Genomic DNA, 24655 nt, shown 5'->3' on the forward strand with positions numbered 1-24655 from the left:
TGTGGCGGAAGAAGCACTAGTCCCCTGGGGAAGGGAAACCTTTTGAACTTGAAAGTTTAGGTTTTCCTGGTTTCTGACAATTTTTAAATACCAAGGAAGGCTTCCACAAAAGATTTCAGTGTGAGCACAGTGAAACAGAAACCTGTTTACGTTTGAATTAGGCAGGGCATTAAAGGGAGATATAACTGGAAGGTGATAACAGCATTTTACAATTTTGGCTTCATCTCTCTTCTCTCTTGCAGAAACCAAAGGAATGACCCGTTTTGAATTTGTGGAGCTATCTCATTAACTAAAGGTAATCATTTTCTGATACTTTTTTTTTTAGAGTTGCTTAGGAAAAAATGTAATTTGCTAACTTCTCATGGTTTTGCCTTTTTTTTTAACTAAGGGAGGAAAAAAGAAAAATCAAAAGGTTTTCATATAAGGAAGGTCACTGAAACCTTGAAATCTATATCCTAGTGGTTGCTCAGCTTTGCATAGTTCCATCCATGTCCCTTTGAGGTCACAGTTATAGAGAGATGGACTTTATCAAAAGGGCTTGCCCCACACATGCCAGCAGGGCCTCTTTGCAGGGAAAGTCACCAGGAAGACTAGAGCACTACTGTCATGCTTTTGTACTTCGTAAATGATCTGTCTTCCAGAAAGATGAACAGATTAAGAAACATTTATTACAGAGTGTTTAGAGAAATTCTTAAATAGGTTGCCTCATCATACTTAGGTTTTGGTAAAAACATTACTATCAGGCTTTTTACTTAATTAAGAAAAAAAACATAAATAGCTTTCTGTCCACCAAATCCCAAGTCAGCAGGTGACTGTAATCCACATTTGCTATGATTAATTTAGTGCCAACAGAAACTGGGCAAGACTTCAGGCAGCCTAGTACAGTGAGCCATACAGATTAATACTTACAACCATATCAAGTAGATCTGAGAAACTTACCTTTGGTTCAGAGAGAATATAGTGAGGAGTTTCTGGGAGCAGAAGCTTAGAAATAGTCTTATTGAACAATTAGTCCTAGGAACTAGTTAATTTAGGACTAGGATTGTGCATCCTGCCTGGACCAGCCTGGACCATGAGCCTCCAATGGATGCCTCCTATACAGCTGAGAAGATAGGCACATATCATCACACCCAGAAGATGGTTGAAGCAGTGTTTCCAAAACTGCCTAAGCCTCTCAAGTGCTGGGATGGTGTGCACCTCCATGCCTAGTTTACTTGATTATATCTTTTTCAAGTCTGGGGCTTTAACTTAGGGTCTGGGTGCTATCCCTGAGCTTTTTTGTTAAGGCACTTGAGCCACAGCTCCACTTCTGGCTTTTCTTGGTGGCTAATTGCAGAGAAGAGTCTCATGGACCTTCCTGCCTATGATGACTTTGAACCACAATTCTCAAATCTCAGCAGCCGGAGTAGCTAGGATTACAGACATGAGCCATCAGTGCCCAACTACTAGCTTATATTGTAAAGTGAATATACTGTACATAGTTTTATTTTTGTTTTGTCAGTCCTGGGGCTTGAACTCTAGATCTAGGGGCTGTCCCAGAACTCCTTTTTGCTCAGGGCTAGCGCTTTACCATTTGAGCCACAGATCCACTTCCAGCCTTTTCTGTGATAAATAGGAATAATAACCTCATGGACTTTTTCCTGCCCGGGCTGGCTTTGAACCACAATCCTCAAATCTCACCCTAGGATTATAGGCATGAGCCACTAACATCTGGCTTACAGGTAAGTTTTTAATAAAAATAAGTGTTTGGCCTAGTAGTCTAGTGCTTGCCTACCATGCATAAAGACCCGGATTCGATTCTTCAGGACCACATACATAGAAAAAGCCAGAAGTGGTGCTGTGGCACAAGTGGTAGAGCTCTAGCCTTGAGAAAGTCCAAGGACAGTACTCAGACACTGAGTTCAAGCCCCAGGACTGACAAAAAAAAATCTTTATATTTCTCCCAAATTAGTTATTTTAGTATTTGTACTTTAGTCATTAGAAACATATAAATAAACACATACCTAATTTGTGAATTTGTGCATACTACAATATGCATGCTTGTCCTTTTTTTTTTTTTTTGGCACTCTTGGAGCTTGAATTCATGGCCAGGGCACTGTCCCTTTTTGTGCTCAAGGCTAGCAGTCTACTACTTGAGCCACCATGTCACTTCTATATGTCTTTATAAATTAGCTACCAAATATTAATGTTATTTTTTCCCTCCAGCTTAATATATAATTGACAAAATTGTATATTTATGATGTATTATTTGATGTTTTCATACATGATCCATCATGGAATTAAATCAAGCTACTTATTAGATCTATAACCTTGCATACTTGTCATTTTTGTGTATGTCTGGTTCTGGAGCTTGAAATCAGGACCTGGCTACCGTCTCTGAGCATTTTTGCTCAAGGCTAGCACTTTACTACTTGGGCCACAGCTCCACTTCCAGCTTTTTGCTGGTTAATTAGAGATAGCAGTTTCACAGAGCCTGGGCTGCCTTTGAACCATGTTTCTGAGATCTTAGCCTCCTGAGTAGCTAGGATTATAAGCATAAGCCACTGACACCCAGCTAATTGCCTTTTTTTTTTATTGTTGTAAGACATTTTAAGATTTTTGTCTACTTCCTTTTTTTGTTTTGTTTCAATCCTAAGGCTTGAACTCGGGGCCTCAAGCTCTCTCCGTAGTTGCTTATGGCTGTACTATCACTTGAGCCACACCTCCAATCAAGCAATTTTCTGGTTAAATGGAGATAAAGAGTTTTCTGGAGTAAATCATTGGTGGCCAGCTTAATACTTATTCTTTTAGTAATTTTCAGATACACAACATATTACTATTAACTCTAGTCACATTTGGTACAATAAATCTCTAGAACTTATATATCCTGTTTTGTTTTTTTTCTTTTTTACATTTTCTGAGTTGTATATGAACTAGGAAAACTAAAACATTCCTCACAATATTTCACACATGCCCTTGCAATTATTAAAACCCATATATCACAGACTGCTTTTTGTGAAAATTGTTTTTTTTCTCCTTATGTTTCATTGGGACAGGAATTTTCATCTTTTATTTATTTCTTAAGAGATCTTGCATAATGTCAGTACTCAATAAGTATTTTGTTGACTCTCATTTGCTAAATATATTTTACCCTTGCCTAGGACATAGATTGTAGCCAAAACTATGCAAGGATTAGTCACCAATGACTCATAATTATGCAACCAAGAAGTAGGTCTAAACTTCAGCTGTTCTTGGTAGGTCAGTATCAAAGTCTCCTTCTCTTTGGCATAGTTAAAAGATGGTTATTTAACTGGACTGATTTTCTCATTTATTCCAGTGGATTTTGATACCTTTGACTATTAATGTGAAAGGTATTTTGAAAGGGGAAGGAAATACTGATATACAATTTAATAGGAACCACTGGGCTAGGGATATAGCTGGGTAGTTGAGTACCTAGAATAGATGAAGCCTTGGGTTCAATCTCCAGCACTGAAAAAAGAAACCAAAAAATAAAAGGAACCATCTTCTATAAACTGGATTTTCAAATACAGAATTATTATTTTCCCTTTTCCACTGAGCTACAAAAGGAAAGGTCTTGGATTAATGTGAGTTTACATAGCTGCCTTTTTTTTTGCCAGTCCTGGGACTTGAACTCAGGGCCTGAGCACTGTCCTTGGGCTTTCTCAAGGCTAGAGCTCTATCACTTGAGTCTCAGCACCACTTCCGACTTACTTCTATGTATGTGGTACCTGGGTCTTTGTGCATGCTAGGCAAGCACTCTATCACTAGGCCAAACTCCCAGCGGGCCCCCCCTTCCCTTTTTATTTTTCTCTGCCAATCTTGGGGCTTGAAGTTAGATCCTGGGCACTGTCCTCCCGGCCCTGTATTATTATTATTATTATTATTTTTAGCCTGTTGTGGGGCTTGAACTCTGGGTCAAGCACTGTACCTGAGCTTTTCAGCTCTAGGCTAGAGTTCTACTACTTGAGCCACAGTACCACATTCAGTTTTCTGGTGGGTACTTGGAGATAAGAGTCTCATGGACTTTGGACTTTTGTGCTAGGCAGGCTTTGAACCGAGCCACTGGCGCTATATTTTTAAATTACTAATTACTCACAAATTACTAGCTTAAGTATCACTTTCACAGATTAAGAAAGCAGCATGGGGCCAGGCGTGGTGGTTCGCACCTGTAATCCTAGCTACTCAAGAGGCTGAGATCTAGGATTGCAGTTCAAAGCCAGCTTGGGCACTAAAGAACAAGAGACTCTTAATCTCCAGTTAATCACTAGAAAACAGGAGTGGGGCTGTGGCTCCAAGAATAGAGCAGTAGCCTTGAGCTGAAGAGCTTAGGGACAGCACCCAGGGCCAGAGTTCAAACTCCATGACCAACAAAAATAAATACATAAATAAAAGCAGCATGGAGAATATGATATCTATTGATAGTTAGTGGTATAAGTCAGGTCCTCTGACTCTTATTTAGTTTCTGGTTCCTAGTTTTAGAAAGTGATTTTTTTTTTTTTTTTTGCCAGTCCTGGGCTTGAGCTCAGGGCCTGAGCACTGTCATTGGACTTTCTCAAGGCTAGAGCTCTACCACTTGAGCCTCAGCACCACTTCCGGCTTTTTTCTATGTATGTGGTACCGAGGAATCGAACCCGGATCTTCATGCATGCTAGGCAAGCACCTTAACCACTAGGCCAAACTCCCGGCCCCTAGAAAGTGATTTTTATTCTGGCTTAAAATATAACTTTCTTGGTGACTCATTAACTTTAAATTTTGTACTATGATTATAATTATTATTTTTTTTTTTTTGCCAGTCCTGGGCTTGGGCTTAGGGCCTGAGCACTGTCCCTGGATTTTCTCAAGGCTAGGGCTCTACCACTTGAGCCACAGCACCACTTCTGGCTCTTTGCTATGTATGTGGTACTGAGGAATCAAACCCAGGTCTTCATTCATGCTAGGCAAGCACTCTACCGTTAGGCCAAACTCCCGGCCCCTATAATAATTATTATTTTTAACTGCTGTTTCTTACAGGGACCTGACAATGTCTTTATACTGTGGAATTGCTCTCAAAAGAAAATGTTTATGGTGCTATAGGCTACTGTCAACCTATGTCGCAAAGACACGGTGAGTTTTGACCAACATGAGCTCTGATTATTTGTTTTTTTTTCTATTAAGTAATAAAATGTAAGCATCTCAAAAATCCTATACAGAAGACTGATAATGTATGATAAAAATAGCCCATTAACTGGGTGCTGGTGACTCACACCTATAATCTTAGCTTCTGAGGAAGCTGAGATCTGAGGACTGTAGCTCAAAGCCAGGCCAGGCAGGAAAGTCTGTAAGACTCCTGTCTGGATTAATTGGACTAATTACTAGAAAAGCAGAAGTAGCACATAGATCAAAGTGGTAGAGTACTAGCCTTGAGTGAAAAAGCTCATGGATGACATCAAGGCCCTGAGTTCAAGCCCTATAATTATAATTTTAAAAAATGCCCATGGCTGGGCCGGGAGTTTAACCTAGTGGTAGAGTGCTTGCCTTAGCATGCACAAAGGCCCGGGTTCGATTCCTCGGTACCACGTACATAGAAAAAGCTGGAAGTGGTGAAGTGGCTCAAGTGGCAGAGTGCTAACCTTGAGAAAAGCCCAAAGACAGTGCTCAGGCCCTGAGTCCAAGCCCAGCCCCGCGACTAGCAAAAAAAAAAAAAAAAAAAGGGGCCGGGAGTTTGGCCTAGTGGTTAAAGTGCTTGTCTACCATGCATGAAGACCCGGGTTCAATTCCTCGGTACCACATACATAGAAAAAAGCCAGAAGTGGTGCTGAGGCTCACGTGGTAGAGCTGTAGCCTTGAGAAAGTCCAAGGACAGTGCTCAGGCCCTGAGCTCAAGCCCAGGACTGGGGAAAAAAAAATGCCCATGGTTCATTTTTTGGGTTGCCTTTTTTTTTTTTTTTGGCCCCTTTCTCTTTCTGGCCCCGCTCGCTCCGGCCCTGCTCCCTCCGGCCCGGCTAGGCCCCCTTTCTAGCTCAGGCCCCGCTCGCTCCGGCCCGGCCCTGCTCCTGGCTTGCTCTTGGCCCCGCTCGCTCCGGCCCGGCCCTGCTCCTGGCCCCGCTCGCTCCGGCCCCGCTTGCTTCCGCCCGGCTCGCTCCAGCTTGCTCTTGGCCCCGCTCGCTCCGGCCCGGCCCTGCTCCTGGCTTGCTCTGGCCCCGCTCGCTCCGGCCCCTTCTCGCTCTGGCCCCGCTCGCTCCGGCCTCGCTGGCTCTGGCTCGGCTCGCTCCCGCACGCTCCGGTCCTGCTCGCTCCGGCCCCGCTTGCTCCGGCCACCACTCGGTTGGGCTCTGTTCACTTCAGCTCAGCTCGCTTCTTTCGCTCTCTGTCGCCGTCGCAGTCTTGTCTCTGCCTCTTTTCCGGTTTGGTTGTGTCTCGTTTCTGCCACTTCCGGCTTGGTTGTGTATGTGGGATACCGAGGAATCGAACCCGGGTCTTTGTGCATGCTAGGCAAGCACTTTAACCGCTAGGCCAAACTCCCGGGCCCTTTTTTTTTTTTTTTTGGGCCAGTCCTGGGGCTTGACCTTAGGGCCAGGGCACTGTCCTTGAACATTTTTTGCTCAAGGCTAGCATTCTGCCACTTGAGCCACAGCCCCACTTCCGGCTTTTTGTGTATTTGGAATCGAACCCAGGGCTTCATGCATAGTAGGCAAGCACTCTACCACCAGGCCACACTCCAGGCCCAATGCCTTTGTTTTTGAACCTGGCTTAGGCCACAAATTTTTATTCATTTATTTCTTTGACAAAACAAGTTACTTTTTAATTTTAATTGATTTTGCCAGTCCTGGGGTTTGAACTCAGGGCCTGAGCACTGTCTTTGGGCTTTCTCAAGGCTAATGCTCCTCCACTTGAGCCAGAGCGCCATTTCCAGCTTTTTTCTGCATATGTGGTACTGGGAAATTGAACCTAGGGCTTCAGGCATGCTAGGCAAGCACTCTACCACTAGGCCACACTCCCAGCCCCAGGAATTACTTTAAATTTGAAAATTGGCATTCAAACTTACTTAAAATGGTACTTCCTATAGAGGGTATTCTTGATTTTCCTAGGCAGTCTGGAGTTTACAGAAAGCTGTGCTCTTCACAGCCATTTATGTCTCTTGGCTTACTCTGGTTTTCCCATCTGTCACATGGGAGAGCTTTTGAGGACATGACCTATTCACTTTCAGTTTCTGGCACATTGGCTGTTCCCCACTAAGGGCTCAAGAAATGTAGAACGGATCCCATCTACTCATAGTTATCCAAATACCACCTGGCCCTTGATCCCAGATTGCCTCTTACTCCATACTAGAACTCCCGGCTGCTTTCTTGATTTCTCCCAAATGGGAGAAATCTAGAACTATACTATGCCTTAGATTCATGGGTTGCTTTTCTTCAACTGAAAATTATTTAAGTTGAAAATTTTTTAAACAAACTGAAGTTTCCAATAATATCTAAAATACATACAACGTCACATTCTTGAATTCAAATTCTACTTAAATAAAGCTTTAAATAAAAAAATTCCATTTAAATTCTATTTAAATAAAGCTTCATTGGACTTGTCAGGGTGGCTTACACCTGTAATCTAAGCTATTTGGGAAGGAGAGTGTCGGGGTTTTTAGTCCTTGGTCCCCCCCGACCTGCAGGAGGGATACAGAAAACACGCCCTGACCAGGATGAGCCCAGAAAGGAGAGGGCCGACTGACAGCCCACAACTAGCCCTCCTTCAGCTGGAGGACAATCAGACTCGTCTGGGAGACCCATCAAGGCTTGTTTATTGAGGAAGTACATTCAGCTAATATAGGATGCAGGAGCCTATTTGCACAAAGGTGGGCAGGGTGGGGGAGGTGCACGTGTTTACTCTCATTATAGGTAAAGAAGGGGAATCATGTGCTGTCCAAGAGGGCGGAAGGGTTCGGGGGGCCTATCTCAGAGGTGGCCTTACTGTACATCACAAACCACAGCCATGCCTTCTGACCGGCAGTAGGCGCCATCTCAGCCAGGTGCGGTCCCAAGACCAGGAAGTGAGCGCTGGGCCACGAGTTGGGCCTCCTTTCTATAGAATAGGTTTCCATTTCCCTGATGTGACATGCTCCACAGGAGAGAGAAAAGAACTGTTATTTAAGGGAAAAAGAATTAATGAGGCTCTGTTTCAAAGAACAAGCTTACTGTAATAGGTAGTTCATGCCTGAATCTCAGGTATGTGGGAGGCCAAGAAAAGATGCTCAAAATTTGAGGTCAGTGTTAGATAAGGCTTAAGATTCTATATGAAAAATAACCAAAGGTAGAACTAGGCTTGTGGCTCAAGTAGTACCATGCTTACCTAGAAAGCAGAAGGACCTTAGTTCAAGCCCTACTATGCTGTCAGTAGAGATAAAACTTTGTCTTTTCCACTCTAGGTACCTTCACTGCCTAAATAGTTAATAGTACCTAGAACATAGTAGGCCCTGAACTATTGTTAAATGAATGAACAGTAAATAAGAAATTAAGTAGAAAAATAAACACATTAAAAACTATATTGAGGGGCCGAGAATGTAGCCTAGTGGTAGAGTGCTCACCTAACATGCATAAAGCCCTGGGTTCGATTCCTTGGTACACACAAATTATAGTGCCTGATTTTTTTTTTTTTGGTCCATCATGGGATTGGAACTCTGGGCCTGGGCGTTGTCCCTGAGCTCTTCAGCTCAAGGCTACCGCTCTACCCCTTGGGCCACAGCATCACTTCTTTGGAGATAAGGGACTTTAGTGCCCAGGCTTGCTTTGAACCGTGATCCCCAGATCTCAGCCTCCTGAGTAGCTAGGGTTACAGGTGTGAGCCACGGTACCCGGCTATAGTGCCTGATTTTTAAAGAATTACTATTTTTCCTATTACAATAAGAAAAATATTGCCTAAATTTAAAAATCATATAAATACTTTTATCCTTGAAAATCTTGATTCCATACAATTATAACTAAAGAGGGAAAATAAGGTTTAAAAAAAGTTCCTCATGTGTGGGAAATAAGGCACCATTTATCTGGCAAATATCATGTAACCCTTCTATTAATTACAATAAAAAATATATTAAAAAAAAAAAAGTTGGGGCCAGGAGGTTGGCCTAGTAGTTGAAGTGCTTGCCTAGCATGCACGAAGACCCGGGTTCGATTCCTCAGTACCACATACATAGAAAGAAGCCAGAAGTGGTGCTGAGGCTCAAGTGGTAGAGCTCTAACCTTGAGAAAGTCCAAGGGCAGTGCTCAGGCCCTGAGCTGAAGCCCCGGACTGGCAAAAAAAAAAAGAAAAAAAAAAAAAAAAGTTCCTCATGGAGGAAAGTGTAGAGGGCTCAGGGATCTCAGTTCCAGTTCTGCTGAGACCTTAGATTTAAGGCCTTCACCTGGGTATTTTGGTAGGTATTTTTGTTTTTGAGAGTCATTAGGACAAAGCACAAATTGTACCACTCTTACTCTTTATAAAGGCTAGCAGTGTTTGTTTTCTTGTTTATATTTGATAACCTGAATGGCACATTTCTCCTTTGATATGAGGCCACAGCCACTCAAAATAAGTTTAAAAATATTACAAGCCTTGAAAGATCAAGTTTCTTTTGTTGTGTTTATAAAGAGCTCATTGTAACTCCTTTAACCACACTGTCTAAAGAGGTTTCTCAAGATGACTACTTAGATGTGTTCACTTTGCTTTGTATTTTCACATCAGGGCAACTCTGTCTCCTGATGTCACACATTCCACGATCCTAAAAAAGAAAAAAAAAATCCATAAATGGTTTCTCACTTACCTGTCAAAATGTTCCCTATACTCGAGAATCTGGTTTTAGGCTTTCTGTTTCTCCAGTGTTGGGAGTGAACATCAGCACTTGGGAGACAAGTGCCATGCCACTGAGCTGCAACCCCCTGCCCTGCTGTAGAGTTTTTTGCGTTAGTTGTGGGGCTTGAACTCAAGGCCTGGGTGCTGTTCTGAGCTCTTCTGCTCAAGGCTAGTGCTCTACCACTTTGAACCACAGTGCCACTTCTTGTTTTCTGGTGGTTAATTGGAGGTAAGAGTCTCATCATGGACTTTTGTGCCAGGGCTGGCTTTGAACTACGATCCTAAGATTTCAGCCTCCTGAGAAGCTAGGATTATAGATATTACAGGATTACCTGGCTAGTTTTTGCTATTTTGCTAAAGATATTCTACATAACTTGAGGAGAGGAGGACAAAGAGGGACAAAAAAGAAGGGGTGAACAAAGAAAGGGGTTACATTCACCAAGAAGCACTGTACTTATAACCTTCTTTATGGAAATGTGCTCTTTTACAACTATATAATAACAACAAGAAGACATCCTTATTATTTTAACCTGGTCAGCCTTTGGCTTCATCAATGATCCCTTTCAGTCCCAATCGGGAAGGGTGGCAGTTATCTTCCCTGGATTGACTGAGAGTTGCTGAAGGCATGCCACACATGCACTCTGCCAGCACTCATGAAAGGTGCCTCCATCTCTAGGCTTTCTGTGGTTGATGTTTTCATCGTTGTACTTGTTTTCCTTTCACTCCAGTACCTGTAATTTGCCTCATAGTATAGTATTGGCAAAATACCTTGAAGTTCAATATTTACTTCCCTTGAAGTTCAAGTCGATAAATATTGAATTGTGCCACTGACTGAGGTGCAGTGCTTGGAAAGGTAGTTGCTGCCCTTAAAAAGACCATAGTCTCAGGCCAGGAGTTCAGCCTAGTGGTAGAATACTTGCCTAGCATGCAGGAAGACCCAGGTTTGATTCCTTGGTACCGCATATGTAAGGAAAAAAAAGCCAGAAGTGGTGCTGTGGCTCAAGTGGTAGGGCTCAAGCCTTGAGAAAGCCCAGGGACAGTGCTAAGGCCCTGAGTTCAAGCCCTAGGATTGACAAAATAAACCAAACCAAAAGATCATAGCCTCCCAGGGAAAGGACCAGAGTTAAACACACAACTATGGAAGCTGTGTATAGGAGAAGGGAATGAATGAGAGCCTGAAGCCATCTCAAATCCTGTTTTGAACAATTAAGATGTAAAAAATATAGCCATGCTAGGAGAAAGATGCAGGAGAATTCTCAAAAAATGAGTGCTACACCAATAATTAAGCTTGGTCTTATGACCTAATAATTTCCCAAATATAGGTATTTATTTGAACTGAAGGAAGATGATGATGCATGTAAAAAAGCCCAACAGACAGGAGCATTTTACCTCTTCCATGGCCTGGCTCCTTTACTTCGGACAGCAGAACATCAATACCTGGTCCCCCGGCTTAGCCTATTAGGTAAGTTCAGAGTATACAGGTGGCTACTAAGCTAAATTCAGACCATATTGAATCTCCCCAAAATATCCTTGAAATATAGGATCTAGATTTCTCAAGACAGCTTTTGAGACTCAAGCTTATAGCTACTTCTGCCAGTTAAGTTTAGTACTATATGAATGTTAGCTGTCCTGTCAGCAAAACTGTTATCATAATTGGACTTTCTGCTTGTTTAGTAAATAAAAATTTTTATTGGCATATATCCCTACTTGTTTGTTGATATTGTCTCTATGGATGTTTTCCTCAGAAAATGGCAGTTGGGTGATTTTAACCAAAACTGGACTACTTACAAGACTTAATAAAATTAGTTTTTTTGTTTTGTTTTGTTTTGTTTTTTGCCATTTCTAGGGCTTGAACTCAGGGCCCCGCTACTGTCCATGAGCTTTCTCAAAGCTAGTGCTCTACCACTTGAGCCACAGCACCACTTGTGGCTTTTTTTGTGTTTGTGGTACAGAGGAATTGAATCCATGCTAGGTAACCACTCTACCACAGGCCACACTCCAGGCCCTAGTATCTCTTAAAAAATTGCCAACTTTTGCCTTAATGAAGATGCAGTTACACAGTTTAAGATTTGTATCCAAACTTAATTTTTACTAAGGTATTAGAATTTACAATGGATTAATTTGGGGACTTTTGAGTATATATAATTATTGGTATCTAAGTCATTAGGACTTGTTAATTATTTTGAGATGGGTTTCTTGGCCTCAGCCTCCTTTAGCTGGGACTACAGGCTGGAACTTGGTATTCAGATATTAGCTTTCAGTTGACATGTAAATAGTAACTACATACTAACTTCTAAATACACTGTCTGTGGATTTCCTCATGGGTCACATGTTTGAATACTTGAACAGGAAGAATACAAAGACTTTGTGAGACAGCAAAAACATCATTTCAAGATTTAGCAATGTTATGTTGTATAATGAGCAAACAAATGAGTCCTTGATGCACAGGCTTTCTCCCTATATAACACTTCCCTTTTACAGACCAGGATCTCAAGTGAGTATTCCACTCTAAGTAACACAGTCTGGAAAATAGAACTAGATTTGTCTCTGGTATCTTAAGTGTAATACTTCTCTTTTACAGTGCCCTTATAAGCTAACTCTCATGTATATTATGAACAAAACTTAACATAAGGATATGTCCCTTCTATCATACAACCCGAGTAATTACAGACCCATAGAATTCCTTCTTTGATAAAAACTCCCCAGATTTCTGGTAAGAAATCAAGAGGCCGGACAACACCAGGGAAGGGAGAATAATTTCTATTTTTAGGCAGGAATCAAAAACTACCACAGTTGTCATCTACCTAGAGAGTTGCTGATTTCCAATTTGTGTGTGTGTGTGTGTGTGTGTGTGTGTGTGTGTGTGTGTGTACATATACATATGCATATTCTGATACTGAGACTTAAACTCAGGGCCTAGGAACCAAGTTCATTCCAGGATGATGTTCTACCATTTGAACCACTGCTCCATTTCTGGCTTTGTTTTAGTGGTTAATTGGTGATAAGTCTTGTGGACTTTCCTGCCTAGATGAGCTCTTAAGTGTGATCCTCAGGTCTCAGCCTCCTGAATATCTGAGGCCTGAGTCACCAATGCCTAGCCCGTTCAGACCGACCGACTTTCTTTCTTTCTTTCTTTCTTTCTTTCTTTCTTTCCTTCCTTCCTTCCTTCCTTCCTTCCTTCCTTCCTTCCTTCCTTCCTTCCTTCCTTCCTTCCTTCCTTCCTTCTTTTGCCCAGTTCTGGGGCTTGAACTCAGGGACTGAGCACTGTCCTTGGGCTTCTCAAGGCTAGAGGTTTACCACTTGAGCCACAGCACCTCTTCCGGCTTTTTCTATGTATGTGGTACCGAGGAATAGAACCCAGGTCTTAGTGCATGTTAGGCAAGCACTCTACCACTAGGCTAAACTCCCAGCCCAGGATCTCCCCATTTTTTTTTTTTCCTTTGTGGGTCATGGGGCTTGAACTTGGTCTGAGCACTGTTCCTGAGCTTTTCAGATCAAGGATACTGCCTTACCCTTGAGCCAAACCCCACTTCCCATTTTCTAGAGGTTAATTGGAGATAAGAGTCTCAGGTCCTTTTTGTGCCTGGCTGGCTTTGAACTTTGATCCTCAGATCTCAGCCTCCTGAGTAGCTAGGATACAGGTGTGAGCCACAGCACTGACCAGATATCTATTCTTAAATTGACCCTTGTGTACCCAGTGCAAAATAAGAAAGTAGTCAATTAATCATAGTTGCATAACTCTAGGAGATGATTTTGTGTTGCTCCTATATCTTTTTTTTGTTCTTATATCTTTAACAAGAAATCCAGAATAGAACAGAATCAAAGGCGTTAAAATAAGATAACTCAATAGCTATTGAATAATTTCCTAAAAGAAGACATCCTTCTGCAAGAGGAAAAAAAACAACAAAACAAAAAAATAAAAACCCTAAGAAACGAGGGTTGCTTTGGATGAGAAGAGCTCTCAGAGAGGCGTAGAAGTTTCTATACGTTTGTATGAAGGAACTGACAGTCACCAGTTATGTGCAGAAGTCTCAGGACCAAAGTATTGAAAGCCATGGCAATAGTAAATGAGTAAATTTCCTCCTATGTCTAATTGCACTATAGTCAAGTGATTCTTTAGACTTGAACGTAATTATTGTGGAAGATGATGATCTTGGTGTTGAAGTAAGAAGAAAAAGCAGTGTCTAATGCTGCGACAGCTCAGCAGAGGAAGCTGCACTAAATAGGCAGTGATAGTGACACTGTTAATGACAACAAGCCAGAATTGCATGGAATGATAAAGAAATCATGGTTTGAAGATCCTACTGACACAATTGATTTAGGTGAAACTCAACAGGCTGGTGAGAACCTTTACATTATTCTGGCTGGTATAAAGTGAACCAACAACAAAAAGGGACAACCACACAAGACAAAATTTCTGAGATGTCAAATATGAAGTCTATTTTTGCCCCCAAAGGAGAAGGTTTTGAGGACAATTATGTTTTTGATGAGAATGAAGACTGTAATGTGAGAAAAAGTAAAGTTTAAGAAATTTAAAAGAAGGCAAAATCCCCAATAGAAAAGGAGAGGTAAATTGAAATACTTGGTGAAATCAGTAGCCTGCTCCAGATACCATCAAATTGAAATCTAAGTCCTCACCCAAGAAGCACGTTGGTTCTTTCTAGCCTACCAGGAAACCAGCACAAATATACAGTCCTTCATCTGAAGGCAAGAAGCCTATGTGGGTCCCACCTGTGGCATTTGGAAGCAGCAGTGTACTAAGTCCTCTAGCATAGCCTCTGCGTTGGCTTGTTTCACTTAGGAAGAGTTAAGTCTTTGTATCAAGTGCCACTGGTGGCCTTGTGTGGTAGTGATGAAATGTCTGAATGAATTATAGCTGTTTGTATTTGATTTGGGTATAAGTTGAAGATGGTATTGTAAATATAAGGGCATAAACATGTCCCGTCTGTGACCTTGGCTTTTTCATGGAATTCAGAAAGACCATTTGTATCATCTTCTCCTGTCATTACTTCTAAAGAGCATATTAAAAAGTTTTTTTTCCCCCTGTGTTGTTGTCATTAGGTAGTTGTAAGCTTGACATGGAGAAAGTCCTCATTAGGTCCTGTCCTTTTCTATCACATGATGCTCCTTCCTAGTTTATACTAGTTCATCTCACTCAATTTGAGTTTCTCTGCCAAAAGGAATGAACTGATTCTCTTCTTTTTCAGGAGATACCTTTTGTAAGCTTTTCAAGCTACACTGCTACTTTTATTACAAAGATTGTGTGTGTGAGTCCTGGGCTTGAACTTAGGGGACCCTGAACCTCTTTATGTTCAATGCTAGCACTCTATCACTTGAGCCACAGCACCACTTCTGGCTTTTTCTGAGTAGTCTCTTTTTCTGTTTAGGCTGGCTTCAAACTGTGACTCTCAGATCTCAGCCCTTCTGAGCTGAGTAGCTAGGATTACAGCCATTAGCTCCTGGCTAAAAGGATGTTTTGTGTTTTAGCCAAATCTTCTTAGAGAAAGAATTCAGGGGCCAGGAGTTTGGCCTAGTGGTAGCGTGCTTGCCTAGCATGCACGAAGACCCAGGTTCAACTCCTCAGTACCATATACATAGAAAAAGCTGGAAGTAGCGCTGTGGCTCAAGTGGTAGAGCTCTAGCCTTGAGAAAGCCCAAGGACAGTGATCAGGCCCTGAGTTTAAGCTAGGACTTTTGGCCAGGGTGGGCCAAAAACAAACAAACTAACAAAAGAATTCAGATTTATTTCAATTTCTAGTATTAAAATGATTACCGTGTTACATCTCCTCCTTAGAAGTGTGTTGCTCTTCTTGGGGCAGCAACACGGGAACGGGGAGGGACACACAGGGCCAGCCTGTAGTCCCCCGGGAGCCGAGCGAGATGGTAAGTGTCGAAGACCCAGCCCTCCCCCAATCACTGGGGAAGAAAAAACCACGCTGAGTCAGAAGCAGTGTTAACCATGAAAGCGCATCAGATCTCTCTGCTGATCTCTGCTGATCTCTGATGCTCTCTGATGCTCTCCTCTTTATTGCGTCAGACAATTAGTTATATACTGTTAGGGTAGGAGAAGGTGGGCACTGGGAAGCTAGTCAATAGGAAGAGGGCCTCTGTGCTACCACTAAGGGTCTGGGTGGGGCTTTCAGGTAGTGGGCAGGACAGGTGCAGGAAAGCGCGCGAGACTTGAGCTGCTGCGAGACCCGCGAAACTGCGGGGGGTTCAATCGAGTCACGTACACAGAGATGCCTTAAGAGAGGTATGCGACTTGAGCTGCTGCGAGACCCGCGAAACTGCGGGGGGTTCAATCGAGTCACGTACACAGAGATGCCTTAAGAGAGGTATGCAAAGGACCAAATGCCTACACAAAGCCCTTTAATTGCAGCTGAGCCAGAATCAGGCTTCAGGGATGGAGGCTAGGCCCCAACAGAAGTGGCTATTATATGACAAAATGTGATGACATGTATGAACTCTTCATTGTCAGAGCCTTCAATGAAAATGAAAAGGTTTTAAAAACAAAAAAGCAAAGACCAAGGAAGGCTAAGTGCTTAGACCAAAGTTACACAGTAACTGCAGTAAATTGTAGGACAGTGACTTTCCCCCACCCCCAGGTTTGCTAATCCATTTTATTCATGCTCTAATTCACCCTTTCTACCTGCCGGAAGGGTGGGGCCTGGGATAACACTGGATTAAAAAGCAAGCTAGTCAGAGTATTGATGGGGTACTGGACAGATGTGGAAAAGGGGAAGTAAATAAACCCTGAATTATTGATGGTGTCAGGCACCAAGGTCTTTTGATGATGTGGTGGCTTTCTGCTTTGCCCAGCACACAGAACAGTGACTTTAAACCAAGTATAGTTGACCTCCACATCCTTGGATTCAACAAACTATGGATCAAAAATAATGGGGAAAAACCCCCAGGACACCTATACTAAATATGGATAAATTTTTTAGTCTTCCTTTTTTTTTTTTTTTTTTTTTTTGCCAGTCCTGGGCTTGAACTTAGGGCTCAAGGCTATTGCTATGTCACTTGAGTCACAACGCTCATTCTGGCTTTTTCTGTGTATGGAGTATTGAGGAATCGAACCCACAGCTTCTTGCATGTGAGGCAAGCACTCTATTACTAGGCTATGCTTCAGGCCCCAAACATTTTTCTTGTCTTTATTCCCTAAACAGCACAGCTTAACATTACTGTTTGCCTAGGTAAAGTATATAGAAGCATGTACACAGTTTTGGTATCTAAAGTGTTCTGTAATGATTCTTCCACAGAAACCTCATGAGGGACATCTTAAGCAAAATTGTATGATTTTCCTCTTAGTATAGCCGTGATGGTGATTGAAATCCTGGTGTTTTCTTTTATTCCCCATCTCCTTGCTGTTTCTTAGAGTTGGAAAGGCTCCTGGGTAAATTTGGACAGGATGCACAAAAAATAGAAGATTCTGTGCTGATTGGATGCTCTGACCAGCATGAAGCTTGGTTTGCTCTGGACCTGGGTCTCAATAGCTCATCTTCCATATGTGGTACATGATACTATTCCTAATGGGCACTTCTAAGTAATTATAGATTTGGAGATTTCATATAATACCACGTTAAGAAAAATTGTACTAATAGAAAAATACAACTTCTTTTTTTTAACAATAAGGACATAAAGACAAAAATATTATCATTTACTAAATACATTTAAAATAAAGGACATTTTAGTGCTTTTTTTCTAACTGGTTCATTCTCTGTACATTTAGATACTTTATATGTTTTAAAGATTTCATAAACATTATAAAGTTCATAACAGTTGAGAAGGGCAGTTCATCTCAGCACTTGGGAGGCTGAAGCAGGATTTTGAGTTCAAGGCCAGCCTAGTTTACATAAGACTCTTTCTTACTAAAAACAAAAGGGGGGGGAGGGGCTGGGAATGTGGCCTAGTGGTAGAGTGTTTGCCTAACATGCATTAAGCTCTGGGTTTGATTCCTTGGTACCACATACACAGAAAAGGCTGGAAGTGGTATGGTGCTCAAGTGGTAGAAAGCTAGACTTGAGCAAAAGCTCAGGGATAGTACCCAGGCCCTGAGTTCAAGCCCCAAGACTGGCAAAAGGAAAAAAAAAATACAGCATCATTCTTATTTCTCTTACCTGGGTCCTAAGGCCTGCATTTGGGAACTACTTTGCTTGGGCTCATAGCTCTTACCATGCTTTCCTTCTAAGATTTAAGTATAAATGTCATGATGCTGGAATGAGATCTAGCTAGCTTAGCGGTCCCATTTCATCTCTTTGCTATGTAACAATCTATGTATTCTTCCCATATCCCAACTGAGTTTTGGTAGGCAAGTTTGGGAAACTGCTGTAACAAGATGGACTAGAGAAAGGCTCAGAGGCAAAAATCTGACTTTTGTTTCATTTCATTCTATTTTTAATTTTCTAGCTTCCTTACCAAAACCTGAAATGGAGACAGAGCTCAGAGGGTCTTTCATTGAACTGAGGAAGGCTCTTTTTAAGCTGAATTCAATGGATTCCTCGTTGTTATTCACGGTAGATTCTTATTTCTCATTCCTGTAAGGAGTTATGTATATAGTTGAGCTCATAAGTACATACACAAGGCTAGTGACATTTCTTCTTCGTGGACCACAGTCCTTCCTATAAACTTTGGTGGGATAATGTGCTGTAGGAAGATTGCTTTGCTCTTGCTTTTGGTAGAACTGCTATTTTTCAAAAGAACATGTAATCCTATGGCAATAGGGTCTGTTAGCCTGATAAACATTTAAAATGACTCACACCATGACATAGATCATAGTTTTTATATGAAAAATAATTTCTCATTGCTTTATTTCTCTATTTATTTGCCAGTCCTGGGGCTTGAACTCAGGGTCTGAGCACTGTCTCTGAGCTTTCTCAAGGCTAGGGCTCTACCACTTGAGCCACACAGCACCACTTCTGGCTTTTTCTGTGGATGGGGTACCGAGGAACTGAACCCAGGGCTTCTTCATGCATGCTAGTCAAGTACTCTACCACTAGGCCACACTCCCAGCCCTTTCATATTGCTTTAATGACTTGTCCTTATAACTTTAGATTTTGCTTGTTTTACTTTGCTTTGCTTTTTTGGTGGTGGTACTGGGTATTGAACTCAGGGCCTTACACACTTCCTACATGGTTTAACACTTGAGCCACATCCCCAAGATTTTTGCTTTTAGATTGATTAATAAAGAGGATCTTGCTATTTTTGCTTGGGATGGCCTAGAACAATGATCTTTCTGTCTTTGCCAACTGGTGTGGACTATTATACCTGGTCCCTGCTATATTGTTACGATTATTCATTTTAAACATTCTCTCTCCCCCACCCCGGCCCCTATAGTAATTCCAGCTTCATTAAAGAGGAATACTATGAGATATTTCACTATAAGAGAAATGTTTTGTTTTTTTTAAACTCTGGATCATAAATATTTTTTGCTTTACATATTTTATGTTTTAAGCAATTCATAACGTATTTTAAAATGCTTTCTTAGAATGAAGATTTAGAACATTTGCCTAATTTGTGCATAACTCAGCACGCACACACACACACTCCCAGAAATGACAAAGAAACAAGTAACAATTCCTTTTTAGATTTCGGGTGCTAGGGGACTATGTTAGTGATCACTTACAGTAGGTAAGCTGGAAAAGGGCTGGCATTTCCCTAGGAGTTGTTTCCGAGGAATTATTCTAGATCCTAGGCCCCCTATCATTATGGATGAACTCATTTTTCTCCAATGAAATGAGAACCCATCTTTTGTACTTCTAGGCTCAGGCTCTTCTCCGTTGGCATGACAGCCATCAGTTCTGCAGCAGAAGTGGGCAGCCCACTAAGAAGAATGTGGCTGGCAGCAAGCGTGTGTGCCCTTCTAATAAGATCATCTATTATCCACAGGTAAACTGTGCTTTAAGAGGACACAAGTCTCTGTTCTGGGGAGAGACCTGTACAATCAAAAGGCTTCCCCAATCACCCAATCTTTGTGTTAACCCAAAGTGCCAGTGTCTCAGTTTCCATTCTAGGCTTCCTCAATCACCCATTCTTTCTGCCGGTTAACAGGACCCAAAGTACCAGTGTCTGTTTCCATTCTCCCTTCCTAGATGGCTCCTGTGGTGATCGTTCTTGTGTCAGATGGGGCTCGATGCCTGCTTGCACGCCAGAGTTCCTTTCCCAAGGGACTATATTCTGCCCTGGCAGGTTTTTGTGATATAGGTGAGTTTAGGGGATAAACAGGCGACCATGGAGAACAGAAAGCCTTATCAGTAGTAGGTACTTGTTCTGTCATAGTGCTTAGGCACATTCTTTGTATCTTGCCTTCTAGCATTATAATTTTCCAGCATTACAACAGACACATTCTCAAACATGTAGTATAGCTGGAACATTCCTACCACTTAACTACAATTTTTTTTGCTAATTAACTTTATTATATATGTATTCATCTATACATCAATCCATCTTATTTTTTGGTGTATAGGTTCCAGACATCAGAATACTTTTCTCCCTAGGGCCTGGAGTATGGCCTAGTGGTAGAGTGCTTGCCTAGCATGCACGAAGCTCTGGGATAGATATCTTGGTGCCAAATATACAGAAAAAGCTGCAAATGGTGCTATACAGCTCTAGCCTTCAGAAAGCTCAAGGACAGTGCATGGGCCCTGAGTTTAAGCCCAGCACTGACCAAAAAAAAAAAAAAAAACAAACCCAAACTGTTCAGCATGCAGAATATTAATTAGAATTTCTTATTTATTTGTAGGGCTTTGGTTTTAGTCTGTGGTGGTAAGGCTTACTAACGGTGAAAAGTAAAACTGTGCTAAAGCTGAAGGCAGCAGTAGCTTCACCGATTGCTACATTTACCTTACATTGGAACCTAGTAGACTTGGCACTGCAGACCAGCATCAAACTTCAGACTTGCATCCTGTTGTTGGAAAGGCGAGATTTAGGACAAAAGGATTTCATTGAGACTTTGGAGCCTGTTTTGTACTCCTTTCACAAATGAGCTGCTTTGATATCAATATATGATACACAAACTTTCTTCTCCAAGGCTGCCCTGATTTATTCTGCTCGCAGGTGAGCGTATAGAAGATGCTGTCCGTCGTGAAGTTGCAGAAGAAGTGGGATTGGAGTTGGAAAGCCTCCAGTACTCTGCATCCCAGCACTGGCCCTTTCCTAATAGCTCTCTCATGATTGCTTGTCATGCAACTGTGAAACCAGGGCAGACAGAAGTAAGTTCTTATGTTTCTCTTATGCTGTGACTATTTCCGTTGCTTTGTCCAATCCGCTGGTCAGTAAGCAGTTATTGAGCACTCTAGTCCAGCATTGTCTAGAAGATGTAATTTATATCAAAGAATTTGCAGTCTAGTAAACAAATCACCATTCTTCTTGCATGTATCAGTCATGAGTTTAATTTCCTTTAGCCACTTTTTATTGAGGTTTAATTAAGGTGTAAAAGGCTGTATGCATTAAGATGTGTATTACTTAATGAGTTTGGAGATAAGTACATATAGGTAAACCATCAGTCATCCTGGTCCATGTCATCAACTTCCGTCATTTTCAAAAGTTTCCTCCTTCTTCCCTTCTTTTGATGGTAAGAGCAGTTAACTGAAGACCTATATATCTTTGAGCAAATCTTAATGTATTTGTATAGTTAGATTTCTTTTCCTTTTTTTTTTTTTAAATGGTACTGGGGCTTGAACTCAGTGCTATTAGCTTTTAGTTCAAAAATGGAGACCTACCATTTGATGTACAGCTTAATCTCTGGCTTTTTGGTGGTTATTTGGAGATAAGAGCTACCTTTCCCTCATATCTCTGCCAGCATCTGTTGTTAAAGCAAGATCCTGTATGTAGCCCAGGATGACCTTAAACTCACTATGTAGTCCTAGTTGGTCTCAAACTCCTGATCATACTATTTCAGCGACTCAAGTGCGGGCATGCAAAATGGCTGGCTTCATTTGCTTTTTTGTTTTTTTTAGTTTTCACAACAGTTTTATTCTCAGAGCCAATCTGTGTGAGCTAACAAACCTCCAAATTGCCAACTCTTTTTTTTTTTTTTTTTGGTGGGTCTTGGGGCTTGAACTCTGGGCCTGGGCACTGTCCCTGAGCTCTTCAGCTCAAGGCTACCGCCCTACCCCTTGAGCCACAACACCACTTCCGTTTTCTAGTGATTAACTGAAGAGTCTCACATTCCTTAGTGCCCGGGGAAGGTTCTGAACCAGTCCTTAGATCTCAGCCCCCTCAGTAGCTAGGATTACAGGTGTGAGCCACTGCACCCAGCTACATTGCCAACTCTTTTAAGAAGGAATATGATTCCTACATGTTCTAAAATTTCATATTCAGCAATGAGTTCTGGGTTGCAAAAGGGGATTTACTGTTTGCACCTGATTGTACAAATTAAACAAAGACACACACATGCACACACACAAATGCTCCTGTGTTTTTTTTTCAGTAGCTACTCTAGCAGGTTTTGCTTTGCATTTCCCTCACTTGTAAGATGGTAAACAAGTGATCCTTTCTTTTGAGAAATTTTGAGGTATTTTGTCCATTCATTTTCCTATAGTGTTAAGGGTTGAACCCAAGCCCTATTTCTAGCCCCTTGCCAATTTTTAAATTGGGGCAGTTTTTTAACTATTGAGATAGCTAGGTAAAAACTGAGATATTAACTCTTTATTAGATTTATAGTCTGCAAAATTTTCTCTCCTTCTATAGGGCACTTTTTCATTTTATTTCCTTAGCTAGGCAGAAGCTTTTTCTTTTTTCTTTTTTGCCAGTCCTGGGCTTGAGCTCAGGGCCTGAGCACTGTGCTTGGACTTTCTCAAGGCTAGAGCTCTACCACTTGAGTCTCAGCACCACTTCCGGCTTTTTTCTATGTATGTGGTACTGAGGAATCGAACCCGGGTCTTCATGCAGGCTAGGCAAGCACTTTAACCACTAGGCCAAACTCCTGGCCCCGGCAGAAGCTTTTTCCTTTGAGGTACTCTTGTCTATTTTTGCTTTTGTGTTTTGGTGTCATATCCTAGTCCTTATATTTGCTTCTAAGAGATTTTGTTGTTTTTGTCAGTTGTGGGGCTTGAACTCTGGACCTGGGCACTGTCCCTGAGCTCTTTTGCTCAAGGCTAGCACTCTACCACTCTGAGCTCCACTTTCAGTTTTCTGGTGGGTAGTTTGAGATAAGAGTCTCACAGACTTTCCTCCCTGGGCTGACTTTGAGTGATGATCCTCAGATCTCAGCCTCAGTATGTAGTATTACAGGCGGAGTCACTAGTGCCCTCACCGAGTGTTATATTCTAAGACTGTGTAGTTATAGTAGCCATTTCTCATATTTGGCTTTATTACTTAAATGTTTTATAGTTCCTAACCTTACTTTCTTTTCTTCCTTGTATCTTTTAGATCCAGGTGAACCTGAGAGAACTGGAGGCAGCTGCCTGGTTCAGCCATGATGAGGTGGTCACAGCACTGAGGGGAAAGGGCCGCTATATTCAACAACAGAATGAGCCTATCCCATTGTCTTTGCCCCCTAAGTTAGCCATCGCCCACCACCTGATTAAGGAATGGGTAGAAAAACAGGCCTGTTCTTCCCTGTCTGCTTAGCTCAGATTGGGAAATCTAGATTCTTCCTAGATATGGCTGAAGGGCATGCCTTCAGAGATCTATTGTAAAAAAGAGGTAATTAGCAATAGGCCAATCTCAAAATTACACAGTGGTAAAGAGGAACCTAAGGAAAGATATCTGTCAGCAAAGTCAGCATAAGACATTCCTATGAACAGGCAGTAATTATGGCAGTATAACCCCAGAAGGGTAGTATGTGCCTATGGTCACAGCAACTTGGAAGGCTGGATATGAAGATTGCTTCAGATCAGGAGTTTGAGGCCAACCTGGGCCACACAGCAAGAACTTCTTCTTGAAAACAAAACAAAACAAAACTAGGTGTGGTGGTGCATGCTTATAATCCCAGCACTTGGAAGGCCTGTGGGTTTCTAGTTCCAGGCCAGTATAGGCTAAACAATAAGAAAACAAAACAGCAACAAAAAAAGCTAAAGAGAAAAAGCTATTTTTGTGTCAACTATCAAAATCAGAGCAAGAGTGGAGATTAGTTTCATTGTAAGCCCTTCATAATTCACTTTCTCCAAGACCTTAGAAGTAAACATCTGACATGTGTCTTATTAATGCTGTATTTATATTAACTGCCAAAATGTGCCTGGAATAATTATGGTTAAGATGTTTATCTTAACATGGAAAACTCCTAATCAGTTACACAGTTAAGAAAAACATAATATTTTAAAATCTGTGTACAGATATGTTCTTCTACATTTTAAATAAGAGGAAATTTGGGGCCTAATGGTTAAAGTGCTTGCCTAGCATGCATGAAGACCTGGGTTCGATTCCTTGGTACCACATACACTGAAAAAAACCGGAAGTGGTGCTGAGGCTCAAGTGGTAGAGCTCTAGCCTTGAGAAAGTCCAAGGACAGTGCTCAGGCCCTAAGCTCAAGCCCAGGACTGGCAAAAAAAAAAAAAAGAGGAAATTTCTTGTTGATTTTGTTTTTTTTCTCTCCAGTGTTGGGGATAGAAACCAGAGCCTTATGCCTGCTATGCAAGTGCTCTGTCCCTGAGCTACATCCTTAGCCCAAAGGTTTTTCTCTAAGTTGTCTGAAGGGATGAGGAAAGAGGGGGCTTCCTCTGAATGCTCTCAGTAAATAGGAGGCAATGAGGCTCTGTTGATGTGGCAGAGTGCCTGACTAGCAGGCACTCCAATAACTCTAATACTCTATAACTCAATAACTCCCAAAACTGTAATACTTGCCAAAAACAGAGACTATTTTGTCTTCCCAGGTCTATTATTTGCTCAGTTTGTGACCTATGTAAATAAAAGATTATTACTG

The 24655-nt window shown here is 41.7% G+C and overlaps 2 protein-coding genes across 9 annotated transcripts in view; one reads left to right on the forward strand and one right to left on the reverse strand.

Annotated features, from left to right (window-relative positions):
* Window positions 1-24057, forward strand: Nudt13 (nudix hydrolase 13). 4 transcript variants are annotated; one of them, XM_090346536.1, is made up of 10 exons: window positions 1-120; window positions 243-295; window positions 5011-5103; window positions 11115-11254; window positions 17171-17305; window positions 18202-18308; window positions 19555-19680; window positions 19884-19995; window positions 20848-21002; window positions 23164-24057. In XM_090346536.1, exons 3-10 carry the CDS (start codon window positions 5021-5023, stop codon window positions 23362-23364), a joined length of 1059 nt encoding a protein of 352 aa, XP_090202662.1. In that variant the 5' UTR covers window positions 1-120; window positions 243-295; window positions 5011-5020; the 3' UTR covers window positions 23365-24057. The 4 variants fall into 4 exon arrangements, with proteins under 4 accessions (XP_090202662.1, XP_090202663.1, XP_090202664.1 ...); XM_090346537.1 differs by lacking the exon at window positions 17171-17305; XM_090346538.1 differs by lacking the exons at window positions 1-120; window positions 243-295; window positions 11115-11254 and having other exon boundaries at window positions 5012-5103.
* The window catches only part of Ecd (ecdysoneless cell cycle regulator), a 47214-nt gene continuing 32127 nt past the window's right edge, over window positions 9569-24655 (reverse strand). For 3 of the 5 annotated variants that reach the window (XM_090346523.1, XM_090346522.1, XM_090346524.1), the window contains exon 15: window positions 18245-18329. In XM_090346523.1, the coding sequence (XP_090202649.1) occupies window positions 18304-18329 (26 nt within the window). In that variant the 3' untranslated portion in view covers window positions 18245-18303. Of the gene's footprint in view, window positions 9722-18244; window positions 18330-20577; window positions 20696-24655 lie in introns of those variants that run through there. The other 2 variants (XM_090346528.1, XM_090346527.1) reach the window with 2 other exon arrangements.

Source organism: Megascapheus bottae, chromosome 15 (assembly GCF_031878675.1).
Source record: "Megascapheus bottae isolate mThoBot1 chromosome 15, mThoBot2.hap1, whole genome shotgun sequence".
Lineage (NCBI taxonomy): Eukaryota > Metazoa > Chordata > Mammalia > Rodentia > Geomyidae > Megascapheus > Megascapheus bottae.